This window comes from Capra hircus, chromosome 16 (genome assembly GCF_001704415.2).
Source record: "Capra hircus breed San Clemente chromosome 16, ASM170441v1, whole genome shotgun sequence".
NCBI classification, from domain to species: domain Eukaryota; kingdom Metazoa; phylum Chordata; class Mammalia; order Artiodactyla; family Bovidae; genus Capra; species Capra hircus.
This window is the reverse complement of record NC_030823.1, coordinates 60,251,547-60,265,011: the sequence shown is the minus strand read 5'-3', so window position 1 is coordinate 60,265,011 and position 13,465 is coordinate 60,251,547. Positions and strand designations below refer to the sequence as shown.

Below are 13,465 nucleotides of genomic sequence, written 5' to 3'. Positions count from 1 at the left end.
GGCCTAACCCGAGAATGGGATCCGGTATTTTCAACGAAACGACTAACGGACACCTCAACGTTTGAGGACAGTTTCTCCAAGCAGCGTTAGTCCAGAGCGGTCCCATAAATCCCCCCACACGTCTGCGGCCCAGAGCGGAACCGGCTGGAGTCCGGAACCCAGGGCGCGTGCTCGGCGTGCAGGCAGCCAGGCGCTCGCCACGCCCCCTCCACGCCCCCGCCACGCCCCCAGGCGCCTGTAGCCCGCCCCCGCGCCGCCCTTGTTCCGGGACCCCTAGGCGTGCAGCTCCTAGACCCCCGCGCCACGGGAGCGATCTGGGCTAACCTGAGCTCCCTGTTAGCCTGGGGAAGCCGGAAGAGACCAGGCAGCAGGGGAGAGCAGCAGAGGTTGGCGGGACCCTCTCTGCACGCCCAGGGAGACGAGGGGGATAGAGGGAGCGAGGCTGAGTTAAGCGAGGGAGCTCGGGTTAGGTGAGTTGGGTGCGGCTTGAGCTCGGGACTGGTGGGCCAGGCCCCCACGCCGGCGTCACACCCGGTCCGAAGACAGGCGGACGCATGGCCTCGTCATTCCTGCCCTCGGGGGCCACCACGGGTGACAGTGGCGGAGAGCTGAGCTCCGGGGACGACTCCGGGGATGTGGAATCCCTCCAGAGCCCCGAGATCGAGGCATCCAGGAGCCTGCCAGAGCTGTTTGAGAAGGCTGCAGAGCACCTCCAAGGCCTGGTGCAAGTGGCCAGCAGGGAGCAGCTCTTGTACCTGTATGCCAGGTACAAGCAGGTAAAGTAGCGGGGAAGGGCTGGGTGCGGGAGCGTGACCGTAAGCCTTCCCTTTCCTCCAAAAACGGATGGTGAAAGTGCTTGGTTAATGGTCAGGTGTAATGGAAGTTTGTATTTGTGTGTGTTTTAATCATCTAAGGATTAGCTTCGTTCTGGACAGGGAAAGGACCTGTCTGCTATCCTAGGAGCGATATTTAGCTGACACTGAGAGACAGTTTTTCTGGGTCTTTCCCGACTTGTTTGCTGAGCGACAGTTTTTCTGGGTCTTTCCCGACTTGTTTAGTGACCTTGCCCTTATGCCCTTCATCAGCTTCAGAACATTTACAAAATGGGTAAACAATCTGAACCAGAACTAACTTGTAGCTCCTGAGTCTAAGGCTCTGAAATTACCTGGAGGTATGGAAATACAATAATGTCATAAGACACACCTTTTATTTATCCTCAGAGGGTAACTGGGTTGGAAAAATTATTGCTTCTTCATAATCAACAATACTTGTTTAGCATATTTTATAGCAAAACACTTGGGAGTTATGCCTGTGGGGGATTCAGAGAAGCAAAAACATCATGATACTTGCCATCAAGAGATTTACAAAAGTTACCTGAGGAGTTTAGATTTAAATATGTGAAAAACTGCCGACAAGAGTTAAAAGTTGAGGAAGACTCCAGCTTTTGGAACACTGGAAGTAATGGAGTTCTGAATAATGGCCCATTTTATGCCCCTTGTCATCTATTTCCCCTTATATTCTTTAAAAAGAAATAGTGGGGGTCCCTCTGTATCATAAACTGAATATACTGACTTGAGATGAAGATTCTTTTGAAGATCGATGAATATCAGTTAAAGTGACCTGAGAGATGTAGTTGTAGGGATAAATGATATAAATTATAGTGTTCAATGAAAATTGCCCCTAAATTGGCCTCAGAATTTTTTCTCTTGCATAAGTTCTGGGTATCTATTTTCTCTTTGGTCATTAGTCCTGTCCTAATAACGTTAAAATGAAACTTTCAATTATTTAACAAGAATTTATAGAGCATTGTGTTCAAGTAATATGAACAATTGGACAAGTAATATGGCTGACTGATGATTCTCTGGGCAAGACAAGACTAATTTTCTCCAGATTTCCAAGAAACATTGTTTTCCTCTCTATGACATATCTTTATTGGTATTGGCATCAGCATCCTTAAATATCTGATACCAAGTCATCAGTGAACTATCATCACCTGCCAGCTGGTAACCATTCTGTCTCAGGTGTACTTCATCCAGGTAGTCTGGAAGAGGTGTGCATTCCTCACCCTCTTGACATTAGAGTGTTTAGAGATAGTCTGTATCGGGAAATAAAATTCTTCATTATGAGAGAATAATTACTAGAGAATTGGAGAATAACATTATGCTTACTTAGGCATGTTAGGAGATACAGTGTTCATCAGTCTCTTCTAAATATTTTGTTTCTATCAGAATTCTGTGGCAGTATTAAAAATAGCAGCCTTTGATAGAATAACAGAGTTGAGAGTTCAATATAATTCCTGCATGGTGGATCAAAATTTCTCATAAAATAATTACATTTCTCATAAAATCAGCTTTTCTCATAAAATAATTTCACTTTCTATTCCAAATAACGCTCTATTTTGTCAGCAGGAGAAGGCTAAAGATAAACTGAGCTGTGAACATTGTTTTCTCAGGCAGAGACCTAACCTTACCTAACATAATAGTTCTCTTAGTCTCAGATAAGCCAGTGGCTCCACTAGCATCCTTAGTGGTTTCAAAAAGATCACAGCAGTTAACATTCATCAGCGTGCACCGTGCCAACAAAAGGGAACTTACTGACACCTGTGAAAACCCGAGGACAATGGAAATTTCAAACTTCTGTTGAGGAGCCTTCAGCACCAGCACAAGTGGGGATACTCAACACATCTTCCTACTTTAACCTGGGTACACTTAATTCACTGGCATTTGCCATTGGCAACCTTGGTTGAAACAGTCTGTTCCAGGGCCTCTGAAAATATCATGTATATATCAGAGAGAACAGAGTTTAGGTGATGCTCTGTTAAAGTGCTACATTTTATAACTCTGTTTCATAGCTTAGAATTCATTATCTAATGATTTGAGAAATGTTACTAATGATGTCCTAGAATCCTGTAGTTTTATTTATTCAGCCTTTTCTGGATCCAGAACTGTTCTTTGAATTTGGGAATACAAAAGCTTCTGTGTCAGGATACAGGGTCAGCTGCTGAACTTTTTTCATCTCAGATAACGGGCTAGAGGTGGGTGATCTAGGCTGATAGGGTGCTCTGCTTCAGGTAATCATCCAGGGGCTCAGTCTTTTTCTGTCTTGTAGTTTAGCCATTCTCTAGGGCAGTCGTTCTCAAACTGTGGTCTACAGACCGCCCCCCTCCCCCTTAGAATCCCTCAGACTTCAGAGAATATGAAGTCAAAACTATTTTTATAATAATACTAAGACACTACAGGCATACCTCAGAGATACGAGGGTTTGGTTCTAGACCACTGCAGTGAAGCAAATATCACAATAAAGTGAGTCACAGGAATTTTTTGGTTTCCCAATACACGTGAAAGTTGAAGAGTTCATCGCTCAGTCACGTCCGACTCTTTGGGACCCCATGGACTGTAGCCCACAAGGCTCCTCTGTCCATGGAATTCTCCAGGCAAGAATACTCGAGTGGGGTGCCATTTCCTTCTCCAATATAAAAGTTATGTCTACACTATACTGTAGTCTATTAAGTGTGCAGTAGCATTATGTCTAAAAAAATGTGCATACCTCAGTTAAAAAATACTTTATTGCTAAAAAGTGCTAACCATCGTCTGAGCCTTCAATGACTTGTAATCTTCTTGCTAGTGGAGGGTTTGATATATTGGGAGAATTAGCAAAATGTGACCTAGAGACATGAAGTGAGCTAACGCTATTGGGAAAATGGTTGCAATAAACTTCCTTGATACAGGGTATGCACAAACCTTCAATTTGTGAAAAATGCAGTATCTGCAAAGCACAATAAAGCAAAGTGCAATAAAACGAGGTATGTTTGTATTTGCCTTTTTTCTGTGCTGTCATGGTGGATAAAACTGCTGATGTGTTAGCATGAATCAAGGCAGTGGCAGAAGTAGTATTTTTTAACTTTATTTTTTTGCCACTGTGTACTCTGAATTTAAGTTGGACTTTAAAGAAAGCTGAGTGCAGAAGAATTGATGCTTTCGAACTGTGGTGTTAGAGAAGACTCTTCAGAGTCCCTTGGACTGCAAGGAGATCCAACCAGTCCATCCTAAAGGAAATCAGTCCTGAATGTTCATTGGAAGGACTGATGTTGAAGCTGAAATTCCAATATTTTGGCTGCCTGATGTGAAGAGCTGACTCATTTGAAAAGACCCTGATGTTGGGAAAGATTGAGGGCAGGAGGGGAAGGGGACAACAGAGGATGAGATGGTTAGATGGCATCGCTGACTCGATGGACATGAGTTTGGGTAAACTCCAGGAGTTAGTGATGGACAGGGAGGCCTGGTGTGCTGCAGTTCATGAGGTCGCAAAGAGTCGGACACAACTGAACAACTGAACTGAACTGACTGAATTTAAAAAGAAAAGGGCCAGTTTCACTTTAAAATGCCTTTGATAAAGCAGTAAAAATTACTGATTTTCTTTAATTTTAACTCTTGAATACAAGTCTTTTTAATGTTGTGTGTGATGAAATAGGGGTACACACAAAATATGTCTCCTGCATACTGAATTATTGTTGGCTGTTTTGAAGAAAAATGCCTGTGTAAATTCTGAGTTGCAAGTTGAGCTACCCACTTTTCTCAACATACATAATTTTTTCTTAATACAGCAACTTACAGGTAAACTATGCTTATTCAGGCTTGAGTATTTGGCATACAATTTCTTGAAAATGAGAAAAGTCAGACTGTCACTTAAAGGAAAACAACTGCTGGTATTTGTTGCCAGTGACAACATTTGAGCTTTCAAGTGAAAATTAGGTTTGGAAAATCTGCATCTGCCACCTGATCTTGACAGGTTCCTAATACTGAAAGATGTTTTTGATAGATTAGTGCTGGCTTCAGTGATTGTGAACTTTTACTGTTGTGTGTGTAAGGAAATAGGTCAACATTTGGAAGATCTGCATAACTCAGTGCACTGTTTTCAGATGTTGCAGGGAATGAAGTTACAAATTATGTGTGGATAGAAGATGCATTCAAAGTATGCGAGTCAGACCAATGGATTTTAATGTAACAGTATAAAAAATTTGTTGATATGGCTTCAGATTCCACATTGTGAAAGAAAGAAAAGAAAGTGAAGTTGCTCAGTCGTGTCTGATCCTTTGCGACCCCATAGACTGTAGCCTGCCAGGCCCCTCCATCCATGGGATTTTTCAGGCAAGAATACTGGAGTGCGTTGCCATTTCCTTCTCCAGGGGTTCTTCCAGACCCAGGGATTGAACCCAGGTCTCCCACATTGCGGGCAGATGCTTTACCATCTGAGCCACCAGGGAAGAATCTTTAAGAAGCTATCCTTGAACAAACTGCCACTTGTTGAGATTTGGTGTGATATCAAAGAAGAATATCTACAGTTATCTCAAAATGCTACTAAAATACTTCAGTCTTTTCTAACAATGTATCTGTGTGAAGTTGTTTTCTTCATCCAAAACAATGTATCACAATAGACTGAATGCAGAAGTAGAATACACCTGCCTTCTATTAAGGCAGATAGTAAAGAGATTTGCAAAATGTAAAACACTGTCACTTTTCTCACTAAGTATTTTTTGCCTTAAAATATATAGTTATTTTCCATAGAATTTTGTTATTTATGTTACCATGTAACAAGTTTATTATTTTTAAAATTAATTAATTCACATTTTAACACATTTTAAAATATATTTTCATTTCTAATCTGGTAAATATTGATCAATATAATCCACATTAAAAAAAAAAACTCTCTTGGGGGCTCAGTCTCTAAGAGTGTAAAGGGATTACAAGACCAGAAAGTTTTAGAACTGCTGCAATAAGATCTTTCCATGATCAGTTCTAGCCTAGGCAGAGGGAAAGGGAAGAACAGTCCCTCTTTCTTTTTAAGGAAGATATTTATGTCACTTTTACACACATCCAGTTCCCTGGACCTGGGCGGAAGTTGCATAGTCACATAAAATGTTCAGCTCAATGATCTTGTGTCTGGCTGAGACTTCTGTCGCTGCAGGAGAAATGAAGGATAGGCACTGGCATTTGTTTCTGCCACTGGCTGTTGTCTGGACGAAAAAACACAAAGTAGTAACTGCTATTTTTATGATGCCTAATAGTTTATCCTATTTCATATTTCTAACAATCCAGTAGTTGAAGTGATTTTAGAGATGCCAGAATGGAAGCCTGGATTCTAGGTAGCATACGAAACAGTGATGTCTAGTAGAGGAGTGTTGGACTTTGGTGTCAGTCCTGGAGTCAAGTCTTGACTCCTGATTCAAGATTTATAAATGTGTGAGCAGTGACAATCCTCCTCAGCTTCTCTGTACTCATTTATAGAATGAGTACGTAACGACAAGCCTAACAGGATTGTTGTGTGGCTCCTTTGACTTATGTGAAGCTTTTGGTTTATGGTGGTTGTCTAAGAAATGCAGCTCCTGCTCTTTCATCCTTTCTTCTCCCTGTCCCTTCCTCACTGGACTGCCCCTGTATCACTGTACATTTTAATAATGACCAGAGAGCCACATGATTAATTACTAAGCAGATAATAGAGATGATAGTTGTTAGGAAATCAGAGCTGAATGAGATCATTGTAGGCTGAAAGGGTTCCTTAGAATCTGAACCTTGAGTGGTACTGAAAGGAGCATTTTGAAAAGTGGAGGGAAGAAGGTGAGGGCTTTTCAGTTGAGGGAAAGAACGTGAGAAACATAGAATAAAAATGAAAATTCTTAAGGCAATTGAGTAGACCAGTCTGATTAATGAGTAGATCATCAGTTTGATTTTAGCAAAACGCATGTGTTAGGAGTATTAGGAAGGTCCCAGAGAAGTAGGTAGGGTTCAGATTGTGGTATTTAGCTTTAGGGAGATAGTGGTAGGTATTTTGTTAAACACATGCCTAATGTATACATTCCATATGCAACAAACTTTTTTTTTTACTGCCTTCAGTTAGACACTGCTATGTGCAATGGGTGGGTTAAGAATAGTTTCTGAGAGACTTTATTCTTGTAGAAAGATGAGGCTAAACCTCGCTAACACAAGGGAAATGTGGAAAGTGCCATCACAGAGAGGGAGAAAGTGTTGTGAGAGTTCATCAGAAAGGGAGATTACTTGTGGCAGGGGGAGTCAAGGTGTGCAGTAAAGTCTAACTTGTGTGAATTTCATTTATGCTTATTCATAATGCAAATCACTGTGTAGTTTAACTATAAGTGTTTGAGGATTAAAAATTAAAAATAAGTACTGACCACGAACAAGAGAAGATTATTGTGGAATAGAATTTATAGAATTTGTTGTTGAGAAACTTGAAATTTTTTCATGGCTTTTAGCATCTAAATTTATACTGACTAGTTTCATAAATTTGAAAATAGTGTGTTTTATTCTGGAGTTTGAGAGAGAGAAAATGCTGATAGTGTTGAGAATCAGCATAAACAGACTGTATGATGAATTCTGATAAACTGTACTTTATAACTTATTTATTGCATATTTAAAAATTCTACATTATAAATGGTAGCATGATTTCAAAATCCATAATTTGTTATATATATATACACACAATTTGTCTAATTTAGAAACGTAGCTGTTTATCATTCATTTTAAAAATGTGTTATACTGGTAGTTAACAGTTGTTTTATGCAATAAGCCAAAGCAGCCTCTATTTAAAGTTGTAGTTTTTTGGTTTGCTTTTGCAAAGAATGTTATATTTTATTATTTTATATAGTTGTAGATATTTTCTAACCTATAGTTACAAAGTATATGTAATAGATTTAAAAATTAAAAGTTTCTGAGGCAGTTTTTTGAAAAATAAATTCTTGATTTTATCTCTGCGCACCCCCTTCATTTAGGTCAAAGTTGGAAATTGCAATACACCTAAACCAAGCTTCTTTGACTTTGAAGGAAAGCAAAAATGGTAAGAAATTCTTGGGATCTAATGTGGTTGTTGTAAAGGGTTTAGGTGTTTGGGAATTAGAAAGCAGTGAGCAGATTAAAGAATTATTTTTATATTAATCTCTTTCTGCTGTAGGCAGGGCTAATGACAGGCAGTTGGGAGAGAGATTAAAAGCCGATTTTAGATAAGTCTCCTAAAGGATTCTTATGCTTTGATGTCGGTATATAAGTAGTTCATGCATCCCTCACATATGAATCACTTCTTAGAGAGTGACCATAGAGCTGTTGCTTGAAATTTTCCTTCCTAATCATACAGCCCCTAATGGGTCACCACTTCTCTCTGGAGGGATCTTGGAAGAAGGTCCGGAGGATAGGAAGGGAGAAGAGGAGGGCAAATCCCCATATTTTACTCTTTTTTCCCCTCCCCAATTTTTTCTCTTCATCTCTAATGCTCTTCTGTTCCTTGCCTACCATGGTGAAGAAGTGCTTCTAATAACCTCTTGAACAGAGGGGGAAAGAAAAATAGATCCTGAGCCTGCTTCTTTCCTGAATACATAGAAAGACTATGCCCTCCTAGAATTTTTTTTTTAAATTATAATTCAGAGATTACATCCTGTCATATGAGGCCTTATATCCTCCCACCTTGTTTAAGTGAAAAGAGAGGAATCATATACAATAGGGAAACTTAGAGAAGAAAGGACTTTGGAGCATCCACCTGAAATTCAAAGTAGAGAGGGAAGGTTTAAAAAGAAAAGCTGAAATATGGTTGTGGAGAGAAGAAGCACTGAAACTGGATTCTCACCTCTTTCTAGAGTAGGGCTCCTCAAAACGTGGTTCCCTGAACAAGCTGCCTGTCTGGGGACTGCTTGTCACCCAGCTGGGAGGAGATGTCGAGCTTGAACCTGAAATGCAAATCAGTAATATCATTAAGCACTGTTATTTAGTTCAGCTGACTTCTTTTGTGTAGAACATTCTCAGTGACAGGAAGCTGTGCTTTGATTTTGTTTCTGGCTCAAGCTGCCTATGCTGATGACAACAAATAGTTCTCTGCTGCTGCTGCTGCTAAGTCGCTTCAGTCATGTCCAACTCTGTGCAACCTCATAGATGGCAGCCCACCAGGCTCCCCCGTCCCTGGGAGTCTCCAGGCAAGAACACTGGAGTGGGCTGCCATTTCCTTCTCCAATGCATGAAAGTGAAAAGTGAAAGTGAAGTTGTTCAGTCGTGTCTGACTCTTCTCGACCCCATGGCCTGCAGCCCACCAGGCTCCTCCGTCCATGGGATTTTCCAGGCGAGAGTACTGGAGTGGGGTGCCATTGCCTTCTCCAGTAGTTCTCTGGCATTTTATTACTGTTATAAAATTCCTTGATGCATATTTTGTGCATTTTTAAATTTATGAATTATAAATTCACCATTACTTTCTCCTCTGTTTTCTCCTATTTTTTTCATTGTTTTTAGTAGTTTTTAAAAGTTTAGACTTTACGATTATAATAATTCAGGCAAGAATCATCAATAGATGCTAAAACCATTAGATGAAAAAACAACTCGGGAACAATATTCACATAATCTGAGTTCACACAATAAGAGTTTACTTATTAATTACAAAGAGAAAACCTGGAGACACTGCTTGTACTGAATCTTGACTCTTATCACTAATGATGGGACAAACTGGTGTCCCTGATGTGATGAATTGTAAATGATGTTTCACCTATATGTTGCTCTTGCCAAATATTTCACCTGATTCTAATCATGATTAATCATTTTTGGCAAGAAAACTCTCTAGGTGAGGAAACAGACAAATGCAAATTGAAAGATATTTTTAAAAACACCGGGTTTGAACTGTTAAAAAAAATCAGTATCATGGAAGATAAAAAGACTAAACATACTTGAAACCCAGTGTTATGTGTGAGTCTTGATTGGCTCCTCATCTGGAAAAAGAAAGCTATAAAGAACATTTTGGGGAAATCTAAATACGGTTCATGTATATTTGTTTAATAGTACTAAATAATGAAATTTCTTTACTTTGAAGAATGTATATTTGGGGTAAAGTCTTACGATATATACAAGTAAATTTCAAGAGATTAAAAATAAATTTAGGAAACCTCAGAAAGATATTCTGTCCATGATAAGAGCAGGAAGGTAATGGGAAGACTCTGAGACTAAGTTACCTTTTACAGTGGATCAGTGACTGTACCTCCCAGTTGGAGGTAGAAAGAATTGGCAGGGAAAAGCCAAGAAGGAGGCCTGGTCTAGCAGCTGGCAGGAAAGAAGGAAAGGAAAGTGCAGAAGGGGGCTCAGGACTAAAATATTGCTCTTGGTTATTGAACTGCAGGAAGTCCCTGCCTTCTCATTCATTAGTACTCTTTTCTCTGTCTCCACTGCCTCCTCACATTTGAAGTCCCTGCCCAAGGCCTCAGGATCTACTACTGGCAGCTTAGAGATGAGATAACGGCAGGAGGGGAAGGTGTATTTCTCACACCTTAAAATAAGAAGTTTGAAGCATTTCCCACAGAATATTGTTTTATGTGATGAATAGTGAACACATTATTGAAACGCCATAAACACAGTTAATTCATTAGATCTGAACTGCTCCTATTGTCTGTAGACCATGTGTTCTCAGCAGGGATGAAATTTGGGTTTGAGGGAGTTTTAAAATCTTAGATATTACAATAGTTTATGCCTTCTTAAATTCGACAGATATGCAATATATATTTTAAAATTTCAGGGGAAGGGTGATTAGAGGAAAAAGTGTCTAAAAGGGCTCCTTAGGTGGGCTGATAAGGTCTGTATTGCTGTGGACCAATGTAAAGGCAAAAAGAGAAGGCTGTGCATCTATGGCTTGTTACATCTTGTGACCATTAAAACGTGTGCCTTTTTCTTAATAATAAGAAATATACTGTTTGTGTTTCTTACATAATTAATGATAGGCCATTTTGGATATTACTACAGGGAAGCATGGAAAGCGCTTGGTGATTCAAGCCCCAGCCAAGCAATGCAGGAATACATTGCTGTAGTTAAAAAATTAGATCCAAGTTGGAATCCTCAGGTAAGACTTAATGATTATAACTAACACTTTCCAAAAAAACCACCATCTTTCTCTCAAATAAATGTTAAAACTAAGCTGTAGGGTTAAGTAACATCCTTTGAGTTTTATTTTCTCAAATAGAAAGATTATAAAGTTATTGTACTATTTATCTATCTAAAAATACTATTGCTTATATGTTCATATAGCTAGCTACTGATACTGAGAACTCTGAATTGTGGAGAATTTTTAAAAGCATAATTGTAAATCATGCAAAAGCTCAGTTCATTTTATTTTATTTTTTTTTTATTTTTTTGATTACCACAATAAGTTTAATGAACACCCGTCATCTCATACAGCAAAATTAAAAATACAGAAAATAATTTTTATGTGTGTGAAGAGTTTAACTTGTGATCATAGTATTATCTTGAGAAATGGGAGGATTCTCTTCTCCTTTTCTTTTGTGAGCACCTTCTATGCAAGTGCAAATGCTTATTGATGGGGTAAAATATGAATGACATCCTTTCTGCTATTATGTACATAGTTTAAGGTACATTATAAGGCTTCCCCGATAGCTCAGCTGGTAAAGAATCTGCCTGCAATACGGGAGACCTGGGTTTGATCCCTGGGTTGGGAAGATCCCCTGGAGAAGGGAATGGCTACCCACTCCAGTATTCTGGCCTGGAGAATTCCATGGACTGTATAGGCCATGGGGTCGCAAAGAGTTGGACACAACTGAGTGACTTTCACAAGGTATATTATAGAAGATAAAACATAAAAAAAATAGAGTAATAGTGTAAAACAATAATGAAGTGAGTGCTAAGGTATCCAGTAGAAGAAGGGATTACTTTGGACTTTGGGGGCACTTGTTTCATTGTTAGATATTTATTACCAGTATGAAGGATGGAGTCAGAGATGGAATCTTAAAATGTCAGAGTTATAAGGAACCTTAAAGATGGAAATGTTATGACATATATATCTTAATTATGAGTACAAAGTGGGAAAGATAACCAACTTAGGATATCTCTGATGATATGACTGCTATAAAACATCATTTGTGTACAGATATATACCATAAAGGTTCTGAAAGGACTTAAAAATCTGAAATTCAGTGGTAAGAACAAGTGCCTCTCTGAACTGAACTCAGCCTGAATACAGATGGCACAATTAAAAAAAACAAAAACAAGACTTGAATTTGCATGCCTTTACGTGAGTCCTTACTCTTCAAGTCCAGCCACTGTGGTCTCAGTTCTTCCCTGTTGACTATACTTGACTGTTTCTGATTGCCTGGCTTTGTGTAGGCATTTGAGGTTATAACTTGAGAAATGACAGAATTTATGGCTTCTTATCTTCAATGCCTTAATTACTAAGTAAAATTCCATTAACTATGACTATTACAAATGCTTGCACAGTCCATGTAGTTACGGTAGTTCTTCCTTATGGAAACCCAACTAGACGTGAAGGATGTTTTAAAAAATATCTATATCTTACCTGCTTAATTTATGAAACTTGAGTAAACTAAACAGAACCAAAGATCCATACTTTTCAAGTAAAAATGATTCTTTAATACATGATTCTAAAAATATGTTAACATCATAATCTAGTTGTAAAAGAAATCTTGTATTTCCTTTACATTTTAATTTTTAGTTTAAACACTCTGAGCTGGTACCTTTGACTCATAGCTTTTTCCCCCACATATTTTTGATTGGTATGGGGCTGGACCCTAATCTCAGTCTCAAGAGATTTAATATTTAATTCATTTTGTTTTAGGTTAAAAGAATCATTTTCTATTGATACTTGCTTCTAAAGATGATGAAATAATAGCAACTCTCATGCTGAATGTGTTCTTTGCATATATTGCTCTTTGAAATCTTAAGAATTTTAAGACTTAGAAACTATTATTGTCTGCATTTTAAAAAAGAGGAAATTCAGGCACAGAGAGGTTTAGTAACTTGCCAAGATCAGCCAGCTAATAAATGATATTGCTGGGATTTTAACCTTTGCCTGTATATGTCCAGATCCCCACTCTTAACCACTCTGCTGTCTGTCCGATAGCTGACATTATGTGTATTAGAAAAAAGCATGTGGGGAGGGAGTGATGGGGGAGTGGATGAATTGGGAGATTAGGATTGACATACAACACTGCAGCTGCTGCTGCTAAGTCACTTCAGTCGTGTCCAACTCTGTGTGACCCCGTAGACGGCAGCCCTCCAGGCTCCCCCGTCCCTGGGATTCTCCAGGCAAGAACGCTGGAGTGGGTTGCCATTTCCTTCTCCAGTGTGTGAAAGCGAAAAGTGAAAGTGAAGTCGCTCAGTTGTGTCTGACTCTTCACGACCCCATCGACTGCAGCCTACCAGGCTCCTCCGTCCATGGATTTTCCAGGCAAGAGTACTGGAGTGGGGTGCCATTGCCTTCTCCTACATACAACACTACTTTGTATGAAATAGATAATTAAGGGGAACCTACTGTATAGCACAGGGAACTCTACTTGTGGTAACTTAAATGGGAAGAAAATCCCCAAAAGGGGGGATATACGTATGGCTGATTCACTTTGCTGTACAGCAGAAACTGTATAAAGCAACTATAGTAGTATAAAGCAACTATACTCCCAAAAAACCCT

At 39.3% G+C, this 13,465-nt stretch overlaps 1 protein-coding gene across 1 annotated transcript in view; it reads left to right on the top strand.

Moving 5' to 3' along the window:
* The window catches only part of ACBD6 (acyl-CoA binding domain containing 6), a 205,584-nt gene continuing 192,347 nt past the window's right edge, over positions 229–13,465 (top strand). The window contains exons 1-3 of the mRNA XM_005690940.2: positions 229–776; positions 7,784–7,848; positions 10,773–10,869. Of these exons, the coding sequence (XP_005690997.1) occupies positions 555–776; positions 7,784–7,848; positions 10,773–10,869 (384 nt within the window). The 5' untranslated portion in view covers positions 229–554. The remainder of the gene's footprint in view (positions 777–7,783; positions 7,849–10,772; positions 10,870–13,465) is intronic.